General features: G+C 34.1%; 3 protein-coding genes and 1 pseudogene across 9 annotated transcripts; 1 reads left to right on the top strand and 3 right to left on the bottom strand.

Annotated features, from left to right (window-relative positions):
• Positions 1–60: 60 nt before the first annotated feature.
• Positions 61–2340, bottom strand: LOC110810702 (uncharacterized). Its single transcript, XM_088219295.1, has 3 exons — positions 1915–2340; positions 1366–1473; positions 61–628 (listed from the first exon to the last, which is right to left on the bottom strand). Exons 1-3 carry the CDS (start codon positions 2236–2238, stop codon positions 317–319), a joined length of 744 nt encoding a protein of 247 aa, XP_088075421.1. The 5' UTR covers positions 2239–2340; the 3' UTR covers positions 61–316.
• A 1868-nt stretch (positions 2341–4208) lies between these two features.
• Positions 4209–7691, bottom strand: LOC110810712 (Core-2/I-branching beta-1,6-N-acetylglucosaminyltransferase family protein). Its single transcript, XM_022036970.2, has 2 exons — positions 6202–7691; positions 4209–4737 (listed from the first exon to the last, which is right to left on the bottom strand). The coding sequence occupies exon 1, from the start codon at positions 7312–7314 to the stop codon at positions 6217–6219; it is 1098 nt and encodes a 365-aa protein (XP_021892662.2). The 5' UTR covers positions 7315–7691; the 3' UTR covers positions 4209–4737; positions 6202–6216.
• Positions 7692–10222: 2531 nt separating this feature from the next.
• Positions 10223–23358, bottom strand: IQD5 (IQ-domain 5). 7 transcript variants are annotated; one of them, XM_088219292.1, is made up of 11 exons: positions 23081–23358; positions 22878–22998; positions 22653–22772; positions 22157–22245; positions 20688–20794; positions 19430–19672; positions 14803–15030; positions 13013–13126; positions 11698–11869; positions 11392–11562; positions 10223–10860 (listed from the first exon to the last, which is right to left on the bottom strand). In XM_088219292.1, the coding sequence occupies exons 5-11, from the start codon at positions 20769–20771 to the stop codon at positions 10715–10717; spliced, it is 1158 nt and encodes a 385-aa protein (XP_088075418.1). In that variant the 5' UTR covers positions 20772–20794; positions 22157–22245; positions 22653–22772; positions 22878–22998; positions 23081–23358; the 3' UTR covers positions 10223–10714. The 7 variants fall into 7 exon arrangements, with proteins under 7 accessions (XP_088075418.1, XP_088075419.1, XP_088075413.1 ...); XM_088219293.1 differs by having other exon boundaries at positions 11392–11559; XM_088219287.1 differs by having other exon boundaries at positions 11392–11869.
• LOC148266164 (long-chain-alcohol oxidase FAO3-like) lies at positions 15316–17373 on the top strand (annotated as a pseudogene).
• Positions 23359–25294: the final 1936 nt, after the last annotated feature.

Here is a 25294-nt window from a genome sequence, read left to right as displayed (position 1 = left end):
AGTGGTGCAAAAAGGTGTTGATATCAAATCTTTAAAAGAAAATTTGAGGAAAGAAAGAGAAAAAGAGAAAGAAGCCTGCAAAAACTTCATTGGCAGTCCACAAACCAACACACACAACAAATTAAACTATCTCAAAGGAGTTCAAAATTGATCTAGAACCCTAGAAATTTTAGAAACATTTCAGCTAACCAAACTAGTTCCTAACATTTCACTTACTAGCAGGAAATTGAAAGGAAATCAGAAGAAAAAAACTACGATGTTACAACATAATCAGAAGTGGGATGGTTAGTTTGACCAGTACCTAGTAGTAAATTAGTCAGAAAAACTTGCTGTACTGGCTGGTGAGAGAATCCTTTAGATTCGAATACAGATTGTATAACGAATATTGCCTTAGGTTTTCCACTTCGTACCATGAATTCAGGACTGCAAGATGCTTGTCTGTCCCAGAGAAAGCTAGTTGTATCCCGAGACTGCAATCCACGGTTCCCCCTCTGTTTTTACAGCTTGATGTTCTGATAGCACAGTCTTGTCTATTTAAACAAACGAAATTGGAGTTTCGCGAGCAAGATGCACATCCATCTCTCTTCCAAAACAAGTTCTGCAATCTACCCTTTTGAAATTCAAGTGCCTAATTTGATAAAAGATCATTTGTTTAATAAAAGGATCTACAAATCAAAACTCTATCAACAGCAATTACCAAGCTAGATCCATGTGCGGTTATTGAACAAGTTCTGAAATAGACCCTTTCAAAAATTAATTAATAAAGGTAACTCATTTAACAAGATGTAGCAAAACAAAACTTTTGTCGAAATTAACAGAGCTAGGTCCATGTGTGGTTATTGAACAAATTCGGTAATCGACCCTTTCGAGATTCAAGTAACTAATTAGCAAAGGTCACTCCTTTAACAAGATGTAACAAATCAGAACTTTGTCGAAATTTTCCGAGCTAGGTCCATTTATGGTGATTGAACAAGTCACTTGTACAAAAAAGAACCCAACGGTACAAGCTACAGAAGATTTCTCCCTATGACTTCATATGTTGTTTGATCTAATATCAGGAACAGGTAAATAAACTACCTCAAATTTTATACGTTTTAGTCAGGGTTACTTACTCCACCTGAGATGGATCCAAATTCGCTATCAAAGACTACAAAATTATTAAGTGTTTTCTCTCTAACCCGAACATCAACCTCAATACATTCTAATCCTACAAAATAGTTCGGAATATACATATATATTCATATATATATCTACACATATACATATATATATATATACATATAGTAGTTCAGAGAAGAAGGAAATTCCTATTTACTTGTGCTTCGTCCTGTTTAATGAAGATACATTGTAAGACCGTGTTCTTACCAGAGTAAAGCTGGTAACAGTGTAAGTGCTGTTCGCAACGAAAGCAGGAACAGACCTTGCAGCATATCTTCTACCAGCAAATGCCACCATATATCCACCAAAAGAATCCTGAGAAACCTCCAGTATATAAGTCAATATCAAAGTCCACCAACTATTGAAAAATCCCAGTTAAAAGAATCACACTTCTTTGAGTTGATTCAAGATTAATCAACCAAAAAATGCTAACCCTATGATTTGTAATTGCAGCATCAGCATCACTATACATTACTATAGCAGACTCGACTTCGATTTCTCCTTAAAACAAATAAAAAGTAAAGGAATTAGCCAAGTCTTGACCAATTTTCTCTCTATCCAAACAGCATGACCCATCAATATCTGCATTGAATCAGCATTTCAATAACCACTTCCATTTATAGCAGAGGCAGATGAAAATAGGAAACTCCAAAATTTCCAAAAAATGAATCCAGTGAAAAGCTTAAGATATGAACAGTAGATAAGCAAGATGAGTGAGCAAAAAAATGGATATGAGTTATAAACTAAAGAGAGTACCGGGAAGAAGGTAGAGGTGTTGACAGTGAGGAGTGAGATCTCATCAACTTTGGGCCTGAAAATGGCGAGCTGGGAATTGAGAGAGGCGAGAGACAGACGACGGTCGCAGGGAGAGAGCTGGTGAGACTGGTCAATGAAGAAAGACGGGCGGGAAGAGAATGCGATGCCGAGGGTGAAGCCATCGGATCTCTGAACCCTTGTGTCCGCGCACGGCTCGTAAAGTCCATTGCTGGCTAGCCCGGTGCTTGTAAAAACGAGAATCAGCAATGCAGTGAGACAAATTGCTGGCGTTGGAAGAATCGGTTTTACCCATTTTTGAATCATTTGATTCTGGGGGGGAAGAAAAGAGATGAGTGTTGCAGGATTCACAGCTCCCTCTGGTTATGGTGGCTAATGGTAATGGCCAGCAGTGGGAAAGATGACGAGCGTTTTGTTTTTATTTGGCTCGCCCATAATTATTTATTTATTTTAAAAAAATTTATATTTAAATTTGTATTTAATTGTAATTTTTTTATGAGATGTAATTTAATTATAATTAAACTAGCATAGAGTATATATACACATGACTATATTTTAAAATCATATAAAAAATTCCAATTAAAATTGACTATTAAAACTATTTAATGCATTTAAGATTATGTTAGAAATAAATTTAAAAATATTATAAAATTTATTTAATCGAAAGAATATAGTTTTTCGTTATAATCTCATATATATATATTGTTAAAATAACAATTTGGTACATATACTAATTGTCTTCATCAAAAGTAAACGTTAACAATTTATATGTACTTCTTCGATCCCGAGTTCTCTCTCATTGACATCTCGTATTTGATTCACTCTTTATCAACTACTTAAACTCACTTTTTTCATCAACTGACTCGGTTAACTCTTCTTATAAATAATCTCTCTTTTGCTCTTCTCCTTTTCTTTCATTTTTTTTTTCATCTTTTAAAATCTATTGTATCTCCTCGTAAATACATTCAGTTACATAAGAAATTAAAAAGAGATCTCTACCCTTTTGGCACTCATTTTTATTTGCATTTTTTTTCCATTTTCAAATAGTGACGGAGGACAATGAAAATTCTGAGAGTAAAATATACGATACGATATCTTCTCTGACACAAACAATGTGGTAAAAACAGAAGTAGAAAGTATATACAATAAAGTTTTTTGTTGACTCAAAAATTCGAGAAATGAAAAGATTAATCGACGATGAGCTTTGAGCTCACTTCATTGAACTTCTGACTTAGTACCTTCACATTTTTCTCTTTTCTTTCATGGGATTTTACACATGCATATTCAATGTATTATTATATGTATTTTACATCAAATAATATATGTATATATATATATATGAAGAATTTTTTTATTTATTTATGAACTAGTTAAAATTATTATATTTGTAATTTTTATAACTCATTAGATGTCGCATGATGACATCAGACATAACATTCAACTAACTTTCGAACAAATAAAAAAATGATACACGCTAACAAATATAATATACGATACCCTAAATTAATGGTTTATAATTTAAATTTTTAAAAAAAAATATAAGAATTTTTTGTTTAAAGATTTTATTATATTAGCTTGTAAGTATACACATCACAAAGACAAAAGGTGTACAAATAATTAAACTGGTTAGAATTAAATCAATAAATAATACATACAATACATTATATTCCCATTCCGTACAGCTTCCCAACAACTTGTCTATTATGATTGAAGGCGTATCTTCACTCTATATTTATATATATATATATATGTATTTAAATTTATATGATAATATTAAGTTATAAGATATTTATTAATAAATAAAATCCATTTTATGAGAAAATTTGTATTATTTTTCAAATTTTTTTTTTTTTAAAAAAAGAAAGACAAACTTGTTAATAGAAAATGTTAATATATATATATATATATATACACACACACACACACGCGCATACATATATATAGAATAGGAAAAAACTTTCACGTGAGCATGAACTGTCGGCAGAGACAGTCAACCTCACAATTTCCTTTTCCCATTTTTAAGACTTTCATAAATTATATATGTATAAACTCCACCAAACATAATTAAATAATCAAGCAGAAAAAAATATATGTATATATGTATATATATATATATACACACACACACACAAAATCAGATCCCACTGCAAAAGACAGTGATTACAATGAGCTTATTCTAATTAATCAAACTTGATATTAGAACAAACCCATTAAAAAAAAAAAAAAAAAAAAAAAAGCTAAGCAGAAGTAAATGACTTCTTGAATCTCTCCTCATATCAAGAAACAAAAAAAACCCATGTCTGTTTTCTTCCATTCCCTTGCCTTTCTCGAAGGGATTTACATACACATCCCTTCTTCCTCCTTTATATATAAATGTTCAATACATGATGAATATAAAAAGTATATGTACAAGAATCACACAGCAGAAGCTTTGAAAGGAAGAAAAGAAAAAGAAACTTCTTCAAAGAAAGAAGAGAAGAAAAAACTGCTGCTACTACTACTGACTGCTATTGAATTACAGCTTTGGAAGGAGAAAAACACCATCTCTTCACATTAACTAGTATATATCTACTTCTCTACATCTTTTGATGACTAAAAAAAAGTCTCTATAGATCTCTCTACATATACATACTTATATATATTAAATGTGCAAATTCTGGGGGAGGGGATTTTCATGGGTTGTGGGCACTTTATGCCTCTTCAAAACCATATATGTCCCCAATTCCCCCCTTCCCAAGTTTTACTCCCTCTTCCAACTCTTTTTTCCACAATCCCAACTTGCTCAAAAATCCTCTCTCATTTCACCTGCACATTTACAAAAAGGTCAATTCGAGAGTTGGATTCAGAAAGGTTACAGTTTTTTATATTAATGGAGAAGCAGCACAGGAAATTTGACAAAGAAAAAGATCACATAAAAAGAGCACAAAAAAGGTGTTCGCAACATTAACTACATCAGTGGTTTAAATTATGATTTTCAGAAAGCATTCACCATCCAAACAGTGACATCTAATTGTCAAAAGGCCATTGCTACCAATTAATGTTGCAAGTTTGAGTTTACTGTACTATTCTCCAACAATAGAAACATATACTACGGCAGCGTTCCATTGCCATACCAAAGTTTATTTCCATATGACGCTTTAATGATAAACGAATTACTCAATTTTGGCGACTTGAACTCTTTCTAACAGTAAATAGTAAATTATACTGACCCCACAGATAATAAGCATGACACAGTATCAACCCAGAACACCACATATACAAAATTACAAACGCATACCAAAAGGCTCAAAAGGGTATCCTTTCTCTCTTTTATTTTTGATACCTTTTCTTTGTTTTGGTCGGGGCCTGTGCTCAATTCATAAATGAGGATTGAACTATATTACAGACCACTCGCTCACCAACCATTAGGCTCATGATTTCTGGTTTCTAATGTGAAGGAGATAAACTAAGGATACTTATCTAGATGTCAATACAGAGAAGCAAAATCTCAGTCCTCAAGCCAACAACAACAGGAACAGATCATAAACAGCACAATAAAATAAAATCATATAGCTACGAAAAAATTATGGTCACTTGAATTGGGTCTGTCTTTAACTTATTCTGTTTTCTACCCTTAATTCTATCTTACAAAGAGATCTAATCTAACCATAAAGAGAATAATAAAACAGATATTCCAGCATTATTCAAGTTGCCATGGATGATTGGATCCCCACAAGCTGAAATTGTTTGACCAAACCATTAAGAAAATACAAAACCCATAAACAGGCTCCTACACTGATGTTTCACCAAACAATTAGATTCTTCAAATTCAAGACATACGAATAAAGAAAAGGGAAAAGAATATGTCTTACTCTTCACCTAACCCTAACTTTCATTGAAAAATCTAGCCCTAGGTATTTAAAAATAACTAAAAGAATATCTCAGATACAGGAAAATTACCCAAAAAAAAAAAAAACGAAATGGGTTTGTAAGTTGTCAGCAGAAGAAATTGGACTCAGTTCAATTTTATAAAAAAGAATAAGACAGAAGCAAAGCATCCAATAAAGGGAAGGTGGGGATTTGACTGCGACTCTTTTCTCTGTAAAATAAAAATTCAACCTTTACGGTTCACACTAAACTGCACCAACTATCTCAATAATCATCTACCAATCCTAACACATACCAAATGCAATAACAACCAACTCACTCGCTCAACTCGGTGTGACTCACCCGAGTCAACTAACCAACTCAGGAAACAATAGAGCAGACACAAAACCGGCATTTACTTACCAGGAACAAACTTTTTCAGTCCCGGAAAATGACCGAATCAGCAATACCCATCAAGGGTTTCAAGCAATCCGGCGTGAATTTACGAGCAAACAGATAAGAAGTCGAGAAATTGGACTTCCTCAGCTCATGAATCAACTGCTCTGAAACTTCATGGGGCCGGTAGGTATACGGGTGCCCGTGAGTTGTCCCCGTCCAATTCACTCGTGTTAGGGTATAGTGAGTGCAGCCATTTGGATCCTCCATGGACAATAAGGTGGGGAAGTAGTGCTCCTCCGGGTAACACTCATCAGACCTGTAACAAGGCAGCTTGAACTTCCTCCACAGAGTCCGATCCTTTAGGGTTAATAGCGCGTGTTCTCGGGTCAACACGAAGAACTGAGATCCGACCCGGAATTTCTCAAATGGCACCTCCGGCATCATCGCGTATCTCCCTCTCGCAATGTATCGCTTCCAGAGTCTCGGCTCCTTGGAAAGAATCTCAATGAAGCTCTTGTACCGGAGCCGGTCATCGGGTTGGGTACCCTCGGGATCCGACCCCGTCGACGAGGAGAAATCAAACGATTTAGAGGAGAAGAGGGAGCGGTAAATGTACTGGAAAGAATGAAGGGGGATGCAGGACTGAGAGAGGAGAGCGAAGTAAGCGTTGGCCGGATCGTCGATGATGGCGGTGGCGAGTAACCGGCGCGTGGCCGAAATGAGAGTCGGGGAAGCGCGGAAAGTGCGCTTAGCGGAAGGGATGAAACGATCACGAAGAAGCCTATCTGGGCGCGTGAGATTCACAGACGGGTCAGCGTGAACGTACACGTTGTAAAGAGATTTGGATTGCTTGTGGAAGAACCGCTGCCAGAGGGGAGAGAAATGGAGGTCGGTGTTGGTGAGGAAGAGGAAAGCGATCTTCGACTTTCCCTTGCCGGAGATGGTGGTTGTGGAAAGACGAGAGACGGAGGAGGCAACGGCTCGCCGGAAAAGGGCTTGGTCTTGAAGCTCGTCGCGAAGAGGGATGGGAGGCTCAGAGGGATGCCGAGGAGAGAATATGCCAGGGGCTACCAGGAAGAAGAGGATTGGAAGGGAAAGAAGGAGGGAGAAAGAGAGAACGGAAGGGGTGGACAACATTGAGGGTTGAAAGGAGGGTTTGGGAGGATTTGCACGGATTTGAACCAATTTAGCGACCTGCAATTTTCCTCCTGATACCCTTAGATTTGTATAAAAGCTAGTGGGAATTTTTTTTTTTTTTGTTTTCCTCTTCGATTTGGAAGAAGAAAATGGAGGTGGGAATTGTCAAAATTTTCCTTTTTTCTTCAGGTGTTCATAACGAAACCAGAAGAAAATTTCAGGTTTTTGGTTAAGGGTTAGGGTTTGGAGAAGCAAAATTAGTCTTGTCTGGTTTTTTTTTGGGGTTTCTCTCTCCTCATTGCAGTGAAGAGTGAGAGGGAGAGAGAAAGAAGAAGATGGGGATAGGGGTGGAGGGAGATTGGAGAACTGATAGAGACGGGGGAAGATGAACTTGGATTTGTAAATCTAAACTTTTACCTGCCGTTACTTTTGACTGTGAAACTTTTACTTCACAATTAACGGAGGTTACGGATGACGGCGTTTATGTGTTGTTCATTACGGTTTAATTCGGAGGTTACGAGTTATTTCAGTGCACTTTCTTTTTGACAGAGGTTGTCGATAAGAGCGTGTTTGTTATTCTTACGGTTTTGTTTAGCGGCGAGTAATTACCGTTACGTCTGTTCTAACGGTGAGGAGTGAGGGATAACGATGGCGCTAGATCGGGGGAAAACTTCCCGGGATAAAAATTAATTAAACTAGCATTTTAATTACCCAAGTGATAATTAAATTCTCCAATGAGAAAACGCTCCATAAATTCACTATTTATGATTTAGTAAAATGTTACTATATTTGGTAATAAAATTTTTCTTTTTTTAAAAAAAAAATTAGTTTCTAAAAATAACTTTCTCGAAAGTAAAATTTTAATTTATATTAGGTCTATAGCACATAATTTTATTTTTTTTTTTAATTACGATCTTTCCTCGTTAAAGATTTCACTTACGGCCTATGGTGGCTACATTCGTGCTGATACAATTGTATATTTATGATGCAGTATGCATACACTTGCCAAAGATGGACACACGTCTATATAACAAGCGAACACTTATTACTAAAAGATTTACATGTTTTAGTATCAGGTAAACTCTTGTTAGTCACACGTATATTTCTATCAGCGATAAGCACATGCTGTCCCATCTACTTAATTACGAAGTAAGTCTATTTAATTCTAATTTTTAGGTTTTGCATGTTTATTACTTTCAAAACTATTTTTCAATATCGACAAAGATCTTTCATGACTTATACAAATTTATACAAATAGAAAGCAAATCCAACATCAACGACCTTAATATCACTTAATGGCTTCCATAGTTCTCTTACTTTATTAATCAATACTACATATACTATAGATTTTTTCTAATAATTTGATAATGATTGCTTTGTTTTTTTTTGTGTTTTGACTACTTATATTAGGAATTAGTCGCCTGGTAAACTATTGAACAAACTTTTTTCATCAATATTGACATCTTCCTCATCATTCAAGAGATTGATATAATATTTATGTCTTTTATTCAACCATAACACTCATGAAAGTATCTTGAAATAACATTTTATATTTGAGTCTTTAGTATTTGAGTAATTATGTCATGCAATGCATCGCATCCCAATAACTCTTTCTTGCACACTTTGATCTAATAATCTTGTTTCTTCGATATTCTTTTTTGTTTCAAACGGTGAGGGAAAGAGAATCTACTATTAAATTTAATACAAACTTAATAAATCAGCAAGAAATATTATCAACAAACAACATATATAGAAAAAGTATGAGACTTATTCTTGGATTAAATCATCTTATAAGCTAAGTTAGACAAATTATATATATATAAGCCACAAATTTTTCTTTTTTCTTTTGATCATTAAGGTATCATTTTTTGGCTACGAATTTTGACTTTAATTTTTGCATGTCAAAAGCATTTCTACAAGTAATAGTTAAAACCTGAAGTGTTTTTTTTTAAAAAAAAAAAATCTAAACCAAAATATACTGTTGACAATTTTAAACACGAAAGTTACAAGTTGTTTTAGAAAATTAAGTTAAATTGCACTAAAAGTTTACGTTCAAATGTCATTTTTACTAAACACGTAATTTCTGGTCTTTTAAACTGATAACACTTTTTACAATTATTTTTGTCAAATATTAAACAACTTTCGACTATTAATAGTTTAGTAAACAATTATTTAATAATATTTTCAAAATTTATAATATAAGTTACGGTTATCTCTAACTCCCACTAAATCATATAAAAATCCTATTTTTTTCTTGTATATATATATATATATATATAAATAATCAAAATATCTTAGAAATTATTAGATTCATTTCATAAAACTTTCTTCATCTTTTATTAACTTTCCAACATTATTTGATTACACATTACTTACAAGAAAACTACATTTAACAAGATACACTTTCAGTCACTTTCGGAGATTTATTAATTTTTTGAAATTTATCATTTTTGTATACTTACAATTAATTAAAAGTAAAAGAACCCTAAAAGGCCTGTGGTGATTCTCTTTCTTATCTGTTCTTCTTTTGCTGAAAACATTTTTTTTTTCTTTTTTCAACATGGAAATTCCCTCTTCTGAATACCAACATTTAAGGTAAGTGTTTTTTCATATATCCCCCCGCAAGGTGTGTTTTTTTTTTTTTCTTTTCTGCTTTTTTCTTGGGATAATTCCAGGAAAGTGTCAACTGGCAACTGTCATTCTCCACATTGCTTGAAAGAGAAAGTTTCGGACTGTGTTTGAAGGAAGACAGACACATCACTCGGCTTATATGACTTTGCCTTTTTCATCGTGCAATTACACAAATCACAAGCTTTTAGCAAACCACTGCAGACTCTATAATATTCTACGAAGACTCAGCGCCAGATCCTCGGTGTGATGTCCGGGAAACAATTTCAAGCGGAAGAGATGAAAGGAAATGACAAAAGAATGAAACATACACGAATTAGAAAACGTTGCTACAACCCACTGAGATACCGATTACAGACTACCTGCGTCGCGATTTCCAGGCCATTCTCTCCGGCATTATTTGATCACAAGCACAATACAAGCAGAGAGTGGATAGAAGCAGCCTAACAAACCCAGAGTTCCTCCTAATAACCCGACTGCTCTGAAGATCTTACACTTTGAATAAATACCATTTGTTTCTTTATCACAATATATAATCACTACAATAAAAAAAAAAAATATGATTACAACCATCACATTTTTAACTCCATTGAGGCAGCCCAGAGCTAGTCTTCAACTCTACACACGTGAAACCACCTCTTCCACGATGATACTGTCGCTTCCAAATCTTTTTGCTTGAAAATGCATTGCGGGAATCCAATCCCTGGTAATTTGGCTGTATATTTACATCTGAATTGATTGCGTGAAAGATTCCACCTTTTGAAGCTTCGGATCAACTGCTTGTGCAATTGGTTTTTTTAGGGTTCAAGTCCCTTTTTCCGTTTAACTTGGCTTTATCCTTGATTGGCTTCTGAGAGCTGGGTGTCACTTTAGCAGCATTTCTAGCAGGTCTAGTCGTCTGAACCCCAATTGCTCCCCCTGATCCAAATAAAACAATTAAATCTTTTACACATCCATGCAAGTTTGATTTACTTCGTGAAGGAAATTAACACCCCAACACAGCATACTGGTAGACTAAGGAGTATTAAAGCTCCAAAAGTTTCATCTGTTTGACCTAGCGGCAATGATATTCATTAGAAAAAACGAAATTCCGAAATATGGATTGTTATCCATATCTGGAACTAACATAATATAGAGAAGTGCTTGTCTTGGATTACAAGTTCCATATATTTGGTTAGATTGATTTCGAAGTATAATTCCCCAGTAAATATTAAATATGACCAACTGACCCAAAAAAGTAACTGTATTCCCTTTATATCTTATCAGAGTGCAGATAATGTATTGTTTGGATTTGGAGACAGAGACTCAAGAGAGAGAAAGAGAGAGAGAGAGAGAGAGAGAGAGAGAGAGAGAGAGAGAGAGAGAGAGAGAGAGAGAGATAGAGAGAGAGAGAGAGAGAGAGAGAGAGAGAGAGAGAGACAGAGAGAGACAGAGAGACAGAGAGCTCACCACTGTTAGGTAGAGATAACCGCTTCTTTGTGAATTTATCTGATTGTGTTGATCTCTCTTTGGGGTTGCTGCGGGATCTTGAACTAATACCACCAGGTCTTGAGCTGGCCTCCTCAACCAGATCTTGTAGAGCTGGCTTTGACTTCATCTTGGATGTCTCTAGCATGCCTGCTGAAATTCCAGGTGAAGAACTACTGCCATCAGAGTGAGAAGGCACGGTTTTCTGACTTGAAATATTGGAAGGAAGATTTGACAGAACTGGTTTCTTGCCCAGAGATTTTATCTGTGATTGGGTGCCATTCTTACCCTCAGGTGATTCATTGTCACGTATCATAACTCCATCTTTAAGATTAATGTCAAGAAAACGGTTCTCCCATGGCCGGACAGCCATCCATCTCTCCAACCAGTTCCAGCCCCAGCTGCTTTTGTCTGGCTCAAAGCCAGATGGAGCAGATTGCTGTCTTGATCCTGCTTGCCACTGCATGAAACAAATTTCTTTCTTAATATAGATGAATAACTCCTTTGGAAAACTATTCTAGAAAGTCGTGTCAGCAGATGCAGGGGGGCACTTAGCAACCAACAGTAATCCCATTGGAGATGGATGTTGCAGAATAATAGAGAAGTGAGAAGGATGAAACAAGAGTTATTTCTATGTTATTAGTACCCACTGGCAGGAAGAACGGCAATTTGACTTGTGACAGCATGTATGTTTTAACACAGCAGACAAGTAAAGGAAAGTATTGGCTCAGAGGGAAATCAATTAAAAGTTCCTGAAAAAATGTCTATGGGTGGAGATCCATCATTCAAGTGATATGCATCCAAGACAACGGGTTCAGACTTCAATGAGGGAATTGTTGTTCAAACTTAAACAATTAACTAAACAAGTAGAAGGTCCAGAACTTTAAAAGAAAATATATATTGCCAGAGCATAATTAAGGGTCCTTTTACACTTTTTATTTAAAAAATAATAATAATAATTAAAGATCCTTTTAGTACGTAAAATAATTTCCTAGCTTTCGTTTTCTAATTTATATGCATTTTATTTACAAGATAGTTAATAATGAAGAAATTATAGTGAAAACAATAATGAAGTTTTAAAATTTTACAATATTAGTCCTAGTGTTTTCTAGAAAATTAATTTCGTTAGTGCTTTGATTATTTCCACAAATAAACGTATTTTTATAATAAACACATGCATATACACATGAATTTAGGAAATGAAAACTAGAAATGTTTTTGTAACCAAATGGAGCCTAACATTCTTTAAAACATGTATCTTTTTAGAAGGCAAAAAAAATTAATTGAAAGAAAGGCACCACAGGTTGCCACCCATATACAGAAACTTACAAAATAGAATTGAGTTCAACAACCTCATCCTCATGATTCATAGAATGGCCTTTAAACGAAAACAAAGAATCCTAAAATGATGATCATGGATTGCTCAAACATATTGAAACTTGCAAGCGAAGTTCAAACATCTATAACGTGTAAAACCTCCCCACTTCTAGCTCTTTCCCAGTTTGATCCCTGTTCTACAACCCTATTAATGAAATTTAGAATGATTGCGGAAAGAAGGAAATAGGTGGCTCAAAAATCACCAAATAGATTATCATTCCTTTACCTGGTGAGCCAAAGCATATGCCATAGCCCTCTCACGTTTGGCTGCAGCTTCCTGTCTCTTCAGTAACTTGGATTGAATCTCTTCAACAGATCCTACACTATCACACCATCCTTCCTATTTTACAGTCACATATCAGTGTTAAAAAGAAATACCAACATACTATTTTACATTAAAGAAGGAAATGGGTATTAGACAATGGACAAACAAGAACCACTACAGGAAAGATGTAATTGAACCTCCATACTATCATAAGAAACATTCTAGTTCGAAGGAATTTGTTTAATAGCAAATACTAAGAGAACTGACAATTAGCTACTTAGCTGGTTCACATTACAGTACCATTTTAATAATTAAAATTCATTTTCGTCATGGAACAACTATAACAAATTAAACTCTGAACTCATTCACCATAGTGTTCACATTTTTACCTCATCAATTGTTATTCCCTTCTTGGCCATAGTAAGTTATGCAGAAAGAAGCTGACAAGTTCAGTCTCTACAATATGCTGATCAAGAACTATGATCATCCAAGTTGGCTTAGTCACATCTGCTCCCCTATGTGGAGCAAAACCCAACCAAGCAGACAAAAAAAAAAGAAATAATAGATGAAGTTAACCCTATGATCAGCCAATAAGCTACTTCTCTATCTCAGTTATTATGCTCACATTGGAATAGCATAAACTTCAGGAAACTATGCAATACTATAATATTGTTCTCAATTGCATATGAAGTTTTGTCCTCAAGTTGGAATTGTTTGTGGAATTGAGCGAAAATTAGGAATTAGAACAGTAAATGCTTAATGATGTATACAAAGTGGACAAAAAGATCGGGTCAGCACATTCAATCGTGCAATCTTGAAAGATGTAAGGCCATATGCACTTTATTTATGCATCAAGAAATTGCTGCATCTGCCATAAAGACGATAATCTTCTAGTTGTGTTCAGAAAGAACTAAAAGACAGAAGATGTCAACCACAGAAGAATTAAGTTCATGCCATTTAATTTTTCTGCGCTACTGCATTGAATAACCTGATGCCCATGGATGAAATTGAAGGGTTGCAAAGCAGATCTACAAAACATTGATGAGCTATATATAACATTTCAGGGAATTTCTATACCAAAGATCCAACCAATAATAGAAGAATGTTCAAATTCCAGAAATTAGAACAAGTAAAAATGTTGTTTTCTCCTTATTGAACGGTTATATTCGATAAAAAGATATTAATATATCAATGGATGAAATTATGGGATGTAGGATGAACAGAGAGACAGATAAACTTCAGACTTTTAAAGGATCTACAGTGCTTATGCAATACGGAATAAATTAAAGTTAATCTGTCTACTTTGGGATTCAGAGTTAAAACCTACATATTTTAGACATCATAACATGTAAGATGGATATTTGTGTAGAAAAGCAAAATCTTTTAAGCATCATTTATAAGGTGAGGATTGATTACATCAGATCATCATAAAACATAACTGCCGTAAACTCTCCCAATCATTATTGTATTCTCTTCTAAAAACTACAACTATCTAAATATACTCTAACCTAGATGTAATCTAATTAGAATTTGAAAATCCATTCGTAGACTTAACAAGAATCCTAGATGTAATCTAATTAGAATTTGAAACTCCATTCGTAGACTTAACAAGAATTTAAACCATAAATAAAACCCTAATACTACTAATCCTAATCCACCCATACTAATACACCATATAGTAGATTTGAAAGAAATGTGATTCCTAATGTATTGAGAAAACATAGATAACTAAACTTCTTCTGCACCTTTACCTCTATTTCTCGAACACGAGCCTCGTTAACAAGTTGTTGCTGCAGTTTCTGTTGAGCTGTTTGACTTTCTAATGCTATACGAACACGCCTTGCTCGCACACGAGCCTGAACTCTCACTAAAGCTTGCATGCAACGAAGGGTTATTGCAGCTTGTTTTCTCACAGCATGACCCCTAACAAGAGCTTGAAGTCTAACCAATCCTTTCAATGCTCGTAAAGCCCTTCTGGCCTGATAAAAATACACAAAGATTTTTAATTTCAGTGTAATCATCAAACTGAAAGCATTAAAAAGATTTGGAAAATCACAGTGATATATCTGGGGATGGAGCACAACACATAACTGCTTGCTGAAAAAGGGGGAGGAAACTGTATTAGGATTTTAAATCCCCCTGCAACAGACTAGTTCTTCTAAGATGACCCAGTAGTCAATTTCTCAGTTTATTTTCATTACAGCTCTTTGGGGATGTCACTTACAAACAACCAAGCAAGCCTAGGTCAGATTTTGTACATAAAAATGCACAACATTATTGGCATCATAGCTATTAGGTTATTTGACCAGATAATAATGGTGCATAGGCATACTAGTCCTTTATTATTTAAGAATTATATTATTTAGGTTATTTTTATCTTTCCTGGTTTACCATGTTATGTTTACCTATCTTTATTAACAGTAGTATTTTTAATTTTATTAGTAGTAGTATTTTTTTGTTCTATACTATTAGAGAAAAGATTACTTGGCACTCTGTAATATTTTTGTAATTTCCTTTACAATTATCATTCAATTCTTCAACAGAGTACTTTGAGAATTTCTCAATGCCCGATTGTGTGAGTCAATCAAATTTTAGCGTGATCTCTAAGGAATCAAGATGGACTATTTAGGATTTACCCAAATTCCTAACTAGACAAATTCATCCTAAATAATATAATTTAGGATCATTTCCTCCTCGCCTCTGCTGCACAAAGAAAATAGGGGAACTCTCAAACTGGTTCAATGATTAAAGCGGCCGACAAACTGGTTCGAACTGGATCAGTTCACTTGCTCCTCTTAACCGAACCACTTCAGATTCCACTGAAGAGAAAGGGTTTCAGAATCAAGTTCTTCAAAAAGGATGTGAAAATCTTGATTTGAAAGATGATATGGTTCCAAGAAATTCCTCTGAGGATCATTACTGTGGTTCCTGCTCCTATCAGTGCAGACTGGGAACAAGAAAGGGACTGATTCTACGTGGCTGGTGGATGCTGTGGGATATGGCACAGGGATATGGACAGGTTGCAAAGCTAAGAAGTTGATACTGATGGACAATAACAATGGAGAAAGAGAAAAGATATTTCTGCGAGTGATTGCAGCTATTATGAATAATAAAGTAACTAAGAACCTGCAAATTGAGGCCAAAGTAACAATTTCAGCTTGTGGATCACTATTGACTCCCACTTTGATGGTCTCAAGTGGGTTAAAGAACCCAAATGTTGGTAGGAATCTTCATCTTCATCCTGTCTTAATGGCATGGGAATACTTCCTGAACAAAATATGCAATCTAAGGGCAAAATGCATGAAGGAGGGATTATCACTTCAATTCATAGGGTGATTTCAGAGGACTCAAACATTCACGCTATTGTGGAAACCCCGACAATAGGACCAGCTGCATATGTGGCAGCAACTCCTTGGTTTCCGGGGTAGACACCAAGGACAGAATGGTCAAGTATGCACGAATTGCAAATCTTTTCACTTTGGTTAGAGATCAAGGTTCTGGAGAGAATAGACAAGACACTCTTTGGGCACATGATCCTCGAACAGGATGGAGTTACTGCATCACAATACCATCATGGATTGTCCTTCCAAAATCAAAAAATTCAGATCCTGTAGTGTTTTACAGGTTCAACTTGGTTTGCAATCCCCAGATGGTGTTACAACAACACGAGGACTATTGTGAAGATTTAATGGTGTTACAACAAAGGGACTCTTGCAAATGAAAAGCAGGGCTCTACTGGAAGAGAGAATGCGCTCTTTGAATGACAGGATGACAAAGTTACTATCTGATATTGATTTGTCAAGAAGTGTCCACGTAGCATCCTTTCTCGAATTAGAAGCTCCTCCAAGTTCTTCATTCCAAGATATGAGCCAGTCCATTTCAGAAGCTAATTCAGATGGAAACAGAACGAGTTGTTCACTTCAAATGCCTCACAATTGCCTGTCACTTTTTGCAGGTAGTCATCAATCACATCCGACTATGGTAGTGACACTGCTTATGAGACATCTGAGCATGGAACACCTAGATAGGGAAGGGACACTAATTCTGAAACTTGCATAGAGGATCTCACATTGGATGATGAATTGACAAATCCAAGAGAAAAGCTTGTAAAATATGGCATACCCAACACTGATGAATGAGTCTTTATGGGACAGACTATTCTAGAGCAGCTTGAAGGTTGCCTAGGCATAAAGCAAATACCAGGCATGTCAATAAAGTTCCGGCGAAGGATACCCATAATGGAAATGCTTCTAATGCTTCATTTCTTGCTACCAATGGACTGGGAATTTTTGCAGAACCTGAGCACAAGCTTGAGATTGTGAAATGGTAACAAGGAATGAAACACATAGTTGGCATGACTGGTGATGGTGACAATGATGCACCAGCATTAAACTTTGCAGACATAAGGATTACTGTGGCAAATTACTTGGGTCATTCCAATTTCTGGAATATGCTTGCATATTTCTTTTGGTAGTAATACATGTGCTATGGGCTTCATCCTGTAATTTAACTAGATATGCCTACTCTGAAGACAAAAAGGATCTTATATATGGGTTTGAGGAAGATTATAAATATATTCAGCAATAATTTCTAAATCTCAACCTTGAGGACAAGGTTGATACTCAAGGCGATGATATTGTCAAGAAACCACTAAAAGTCTACTGCAGAAGAAAGGGTAAAAATGGAAAAGACTTTACAGGGGCAAAAGGGACAAAATGTACAGGGGTAGAAGGGTCTTTTTCAACAAAATTAGCTCAAATGCTTACGCTCTTGACGAACCTCAATTACAAGATAGAAGGTGTCATGGACTATCAAGAGTAACTACAAGGAGTGGCACTTATCACAAGTTTCAAGTGAAGTTGAAAGGACATCCTTAAACTTATTGCAATTGGATCAACAAGCTGACCTCAAAACGCTTACCCCTATGATTCCAATGCGATGAAGCCAAGTTTTTCTCACTTGATAAGAATTGATGGCCTATAGGTGCAGTAGTGATTTACCATTTAAGAATTATATTTATGTTATTTTATGTTTTTCAGTTTATTTATGTTTTATATTCCTATCCTTATTAGGAGTAATACATTTAATTTTATTAGTATTAGTGTTTCTTAGTCTGATCCTATTTGAGAAAGAACTACTTGGCACTTTATATTTTGTAATCTCCTTTTCTTTAATAATATATTCTGTAATGTCCTTTCAGATCGTCATTCAATTATTCAATGAAAATACTTTGAGGATTTTCCAATACCTAATTATGTGATTCAATCAAATCTTAAGCATAATATCTACTAATCCCTAAGAATGAATATCTAGATTTTTCTCAAGCTCCTAAGTGGACAAAATCAACCTATTTTGCCATACATCAGATAAGGACACATCAGTTACTGCACCAAAACTAAATTGGGCCCCTAATATTGTGGTTTCCAGAAAACTGAAGTGGAATCTCTGGCTTTCTCTGTCTTCTGCCCGAGTAGAGATATAACAAAGAACCTTTCAGGCTCAACAAATTGCTAGTCTCTTCAACAAGCCGAAGCCTTGGTCCAGGAATGATCTTTTAAACTTTATTGAAGTTGGGAACCAAATATATTTTTTTATTAAGTCTTTTGTGGTTAATTTCTAACCGTGTTTTATTCACTATTTAGCAACTGACCATCGTGCCCCATAATCATTTTCATAAAGAAGTACTATATAAAGAGACAAGAGAAATATTTTATAAGTTATCATCAAAATAGAAATAAAAATAAAATAATAGGAGCAAAGAGGAAGAACAAAAACAAAATAGCTTGCTAATCCCTTCAAACTTGGATGAAGAAGCTCCCTAAAGAAGCTAGGCCTTAGCCCCAAAGAAGAAAGAAACACCACTCCCAAAGAAAACTATCCAGATGAAATCTTTGCTTAAAGATTCCTATGTTCCATAAGAAAAATGTAATCTCAAATTTCTATTTAAGTTTCAGAACATAAACTTTAATTCCTGCATAGACTGGAATGTCTCAGACTTCAATAATCTGCCTAGTAAATACAGCCCGAATAAGTACTTCTAGGTGGTTTCTCACCCTTTTTCTATAATTAATAATGAATTTAAAAGAAATACAAAATGCCATGAAATACAGCAAGAATATAATGCTACAAATTTTAAGTTATATACTGGCTTCTAGAACCAAAAATGGCCAAGTTAATTATGAGAACTGCATTCAAGCCTATAGACTTGCTTGAATCCTCACATTAGTCAAGGTAAGATGTGAGATGAAAGCAATGACCTAAAAAGAGAGATGTATCTAGAAAGAATTGCAATCTAAAAATAACCCCAGTGACATGGGTTGTTTAAGGATACACAATCACAATCTTTTCTGTAAAGAGAGAAAACAGGTGACTTAATACCAGAAATCCTCGAAAAGCTGTTTGGATGCGTGTTGCAGCCCACCCTTGTCTCATCTGTTGATCGTGGCCGGCATCCTGTACTTGAAGTGAATCCAAAGGATTGTGTTCATCCGGGATAGAATTCAAAGTGGCATCACCAACTGGTGAAGCTGCATATTGATCAAATTCATCTTGAAGTTTCTCAGTGTTAATCTCAACAGAATGCTTCCTCCGATGACGATTTTTGCTAGCAGCCGCTCTCTGCTATGATTGAAGAAAAAGTACATTATACCAGCTGGTTATATACATAACAAAAAATAGAATTTACATTCAGTTTCTTTAAACGATGTAAATTATTAATCGACTGAGAATTGAAAAAGAAAATGAAGAAGCAATTTCCACCGGGAAGTGTAACAAGGAAACCACTGAGACAATTAAAATAGAGGATTTTACAAGATCTAACACTTTTGTGGACCTCTTTGCAAAGGAAATAACTACGGTACCAAGTAGCTGGCATTAGTGACAAAACCTGCCTACACAAGCACCAGCTGAATTTCTTCCAAACTAGTTCTTATCTTATTCATGGTTTGTTTCTATGTTGTTTTTATATTTCCCAAAACTTTCCCAAAACACATGTATGTCTCTGTTTTTGAAAACAGGCAAAATTTTAAGTTACCATGACCTACATTAAAATTTTCATTTCTGGGTTTTCTCAACGTACCCCCAAACACGCCCCCCAGTAACTAAATACAAATAACAGTCCAAAAGTCTAGGAAAAAGAAAGACCCAATAAAAAGAAAAGTGACAAAAGAAAAGAAACTTTATGTAGCTTTCTCCTAATGGGAGGGAGCACTTCACTAAATAGAAGTCCTTCAAGGTGAAAATTATTATTTTATATAATTCTTAAGATTTGTTTAAAGAAAATTTGCCATTTTTCAGTGCATTTTGCTGTGCTTTCTCTAGACATTAACTAAGCACTAAATATGATCAAATTAAATACGTTTCAAATAAATGACCAGCAAATGGGTTAAACATTTAAACATGTACTATTGAATTTTTGATCTGGTGATAAATTGAAAAGGCAGAACATATATGAAAGATAATTGAGTACAGCAGGATGGTGTATTAGACACCTGTGCAACTTAGCTACATGGTGCAAAATTCATTCATACTTTCAGAAGGTGCATGTGTATGAAATACGTATTTACCAATATAAAGAGAGACATGCATCATCTATAAAAACAGAAATTTAAAATCAACATCAAATACCAACACCAACATTTTCATCTTTCTCTGAAGAAGGTGATTTATCTGATTTCTTCAAACCAACCAATGCTTTAATCCATTTTCCCGAGACACCCATGGTACCAGTCACTGCAGTTTACCCTGCCAAAAAAAAAACTAGTATGTGACAAAAACTTAAAACAAACAAAAAATGACCAGTCTCATCTATCAAAATCTTACAATAAAGAGAAGAGAACAGGGAAAACATCAGTAAGAAAGAGGACCAGTTTGGCTTGGATACTGCCCAATTAAACTTGACATGAAAAGTAAGACACTAAAAGAAGGATTGACGGAAATTCATAAATAAATACAATTTTCCATATAAGAATATAGATGATGCTCCAAGCGCACATCAAGAGATTTATTCCCAGGTACGTTATATATTGTTAACTGTACCTAGCTAAACACCACCAAAATCAAAAGGTTTTACCTTTTCAGAAGGAACACATCTAAACTGAGAAGTTAAAAAGAAAGGACAAAGAAAAAAACTTGACCAGTATTATAGTAGTCATAGATACCGAGAAATTTAACTTAAAGGAGACATCATCACTGTGACAGAGTATTACCACAGAATAAGGTACATTAGTTTTGTAAAATTTAGAGGCTCAGTATCACTAGCTTAGAATGGAAAAAAATCACTGTTTATTTCATTAAAGTTTGCCTTTTTTTGAGTTGTTGATAGCTATTCTCTTCCTTCTGTAAAGTGACTTTACAATGGATTATTATAAGTGAAGAGATTAGATAATGGGGCATCATCCTTTCATAGAACAATATTAAAGACACTGAACCATCCAATTTATTTGAATTATTGTGAACAACACTTGCAAAATTAAGCATAATAAATTCATTCCTTTGTAAAGTCTAAAACACAGCTGGCAGCATAGGTGATTTCCAGATGAAAGTCTTGACATACGGATGGTCATGGACTGTGAACATATCCAATTGGAAACTGAAGCAATGCACCCAAGGGATATAGCAAGCATCTAATTTGGAAAGCCAAGTCGTAAGATGACTGTGGGAAAAAAAAGGGATCAAAGGATGGTTTCCCAAAAGGTATCAATTAAGTGAAACTTTGGAAACTAAGACAATAAATGAAGCGTTAGCGTCCTTTTGATGACCATACAATATAAGTCGGTTGCATTCTAGTTCATTTATAAGAAAAAAAGAAAGAAAATTGTACCAATAAAGGAACTAATTGGGAAACCTTAGGGTTTCAGGCAGTAAGATGCCTGCAAAATACCCTTTTTTGAGATAAAGAAGCCTGCAAAATACTTGTTGATTTTTATGTAAATTTCTGTCTGTCCTTGGCGATAAATTTTCATGAACGTGTCAATAGATGTTTCCTATTCTTTCAATAATAAGTTTTCCCTTCAGATGTGCATGGAATGCTTGTCTAACTAAAAGTCTTAATTTCAAAATGTTTTCATGTAACCTATTTTTTATGTTTAATTGATTAATTATTACCTTCAAAGCACGCAATTCACCAGTTTGAAGCTATCACTCTCGTAAATCATCTTGCCCCATTTCCTTGCAGTGCAGTATTTGCATAGATGCTGAAAAATCAGAATCTGCTTCATCAAATTAAAAAAAAAAAAACAGATACAAATATAAAATAGAAAACAATTTGAATGGGTACAAAACCATTAATAGCAACATCAACAAACAAAATTTATTCAAAAAAGAAAAAAAAACAAAAAGCTAGTACATTGAAGAGGATAGGGTTTGAACTCATATAACAGAAACCAACTACATTACTTGATTGAACCCAAGTTATAACAATAACATTATAGAATTTATAATAACCTCAACCAGAAAGATCTCATAACCACAGAATTTACAGTAATCTCCACAAGACAGATCTCGTAAACAGCAATGCAAGCGTTAAACAAACACACATTACGATGAAAAGCAAAAGGATTTGCATAAAACAGCAGGATGGCTAAATGTTAACATTTCTTACATGATACAGAAACAAGATGAGCCACGCGAACGGTCAACACTACAATTAAATACGCTAGCACCAGGCCACAACGAAATCAGTTCTGAACTAAATGCTAAGCATGCAAGCCGATGAATCCAGCTTCAATTTGACGAAAGAAGAAGAGACTATTACAAACTTCCAATTTTTAAACTAGAGAAAACAAAATTTTGCGAAATTGAGTAGGAGAAGCGAGAAAATCCTCACAACCAAACTTCAGGTGCGGCACAGAATCAGACAAAGGGGAAAAGAAAATCAGTTGCGATGTTCAAGACAAAAAAAAAGTACGCAGATCAGATCAGGAGCTCCATAGAAAAGCTCAAGTAACCTGAGTTTGACAAAAAAAAAAAAAAAAAGAGAGTAGTCAGAATCAATGTCCAAGAGAAAAAGAGAAAGACGTATAGAGCTACCTCTTGAGCCGTTGATCTATCAAGCAGTCAACAAAGTCAAAATCTCAGTCCTCTCTCTCTCTCTCTCTCTCAATCTGGTAGACTGTTATCTCTTTATCTCTCTAGAAATGAAGGTCATAAAAGTAGGGTAGCAGGAAAGAGACGCGATGGCGATCGCTAAAATGCGCCGGGAGGTGACGGTGGGTGGACGAGAAGAGACCGTTATGGTGAACGGTGAAACCAGTCGTTATCGAAGCATGCGACCTGAAACGAGGCAATCACGGGATGTGTGGTAATCCACGCCACGTCGCTTTTCTTTTGGGACCCGGCGTAGGTTAGCAACTGACAGACACGGGTGGGAGAATTTTAAAAATATATATTTAAATATTTTACCAATAAAATAAAATTTTTAAATAAAAAAAGTAGGAGAATAATTAAATTAACCATAAACACGGAAACAAACAACATAATCCCTCCACAAAAAATATTAAATATTAAATATTAAATATGATAATTATAGAAGTTGACTAATTAAATATGTTAATTTCACCTAATCATTTTTAATTTAATTTGGGTAAAATAAATTATTATAGTAACTAAATTATATCACCACAGCATAATATTTTATTTTGAATATTATTTTTTTATATAGATTAACATGTGATTTCATTATATTTTATAAATTTATTTTTTCGAATTTTAATTTTTTCGATAATATTTAAAAACTTTTATCTACTAAATTTGTAAAATTTTTATTTTATTTGATATTTATTTAAATAATTTTTTTAAAAAAAATAACAAATTTTGATATAACGTATTAACTATAACGCAGTATTATTAAAAAATTAAATTTAAGGTCTTTAAAAAATAAATATTATTTCAAACGTTAAATAAAATTTAACTCAAAGATAAACTAAAAAAAAAATCTAAATTTTACACTTAATAATTCTTTTAAAATATTTTTAGTACATTCGAATTTGTTTCTCACGTCAATTAGGTCACCATCTTAGATAACCAGATTATCCTTATAAAGAAACGATATAGTACATATCTGGTACGTGACTACTAAATATCTTAACATTTAATACCTAATATTATATAACTAACAAAAAAAAAAATCTATATATAGCTCTGATAATATATAGCTATTATATAATTTACAAAGTGATACGTAATGTTGTTTTAATTATTTGATATATTATAAGATAATGCATAATATTTTCTAGCTCTTAATAATGATACCCTAATATTGTTTAGCCATCCAGTATCTTAATAGATGTAACATATTATTTCTTATTTCTCAAGAACCCTACTAGGTTGTCTCTAATGCTATTTAATTATTACAAGCCAAATTTTCATCGAAATTTTTATAGACTTTAAAATTTTATTAAACATTGTCGTTGTTTTAAAAAATTTGAAAATTTAGTTCACATATTATTACTTTTATCATGAATTAAATCTCTTATAAAGAGTAATACATATATATTATCATGTGAAAATGAAACAAATCATATGTATATATATATATATATATATGTATTAGATTACTAATTAAATTGGATATAATAATAAAAACTTTTATTTATACTTAAAACTTTACATATCGAAATAAGAGTAATGTCATGCAATGCCCCATCACATCTATATATCATTGCCTTAAACGTTTATTATTATTAAAGTATTGACTTCTATACAAGAAAACTTATGTATCTACGAGGACCCTAACTTGTATGAGTGATGGATTTGTTGGTATCACTTGCCCTAATTTCCTTAATTAATATTAACTGAGGAAACAAAATTGAGATACTCATTACATGTTTCTTTATTCACAACTTATATCGAAATATAAAGCTAATAAAGTTTGTTATGACAAATTTTGTTATTCTTATTTTGTACATGCAACTTTTTGAGAAAAGCAAAAAAAAAATCATATTATATTACACTGAACAGGTCAAACCAAATTGAACAAATAGTGTTTGACTCAATCCTCAATATAGACATTAAAGGATAAAGTTCATTTTAATTTTATCTTGGTTCAAACCAAATTTGTAAGGATCCAAAATGTGAGAAATAAAATAATACTGAAATTCATTAATTTGCGGAAGTGATTTTGAATTTAGGGTTACATTCATTGTACAGTTTGATTAAAACATCCAATAGAACTACGTGAATGCCCTTAAAGAACATAAATGAAACGGTGTAATATGAAAAACTTATGTGATCAACCTATGCTAC

The sequence above is a fragment of the Carica papaya genome, chromosome 5 (assembly GCF_054855325.1).
Source record: "Carica papaya isolate Zhongbai chromosome 5, ASM5485532v1, whole genome shotgun sequence".
Lineage (NCBI taxonomy): Eukaryota > Viridiplantae > Streptophyta > Magnoliopsida > Brassicales > Caricaceae > Carica > Carica papaya.
This window is presented reverse-complemented; position numbering and strand designations above follow the sequence as displayed.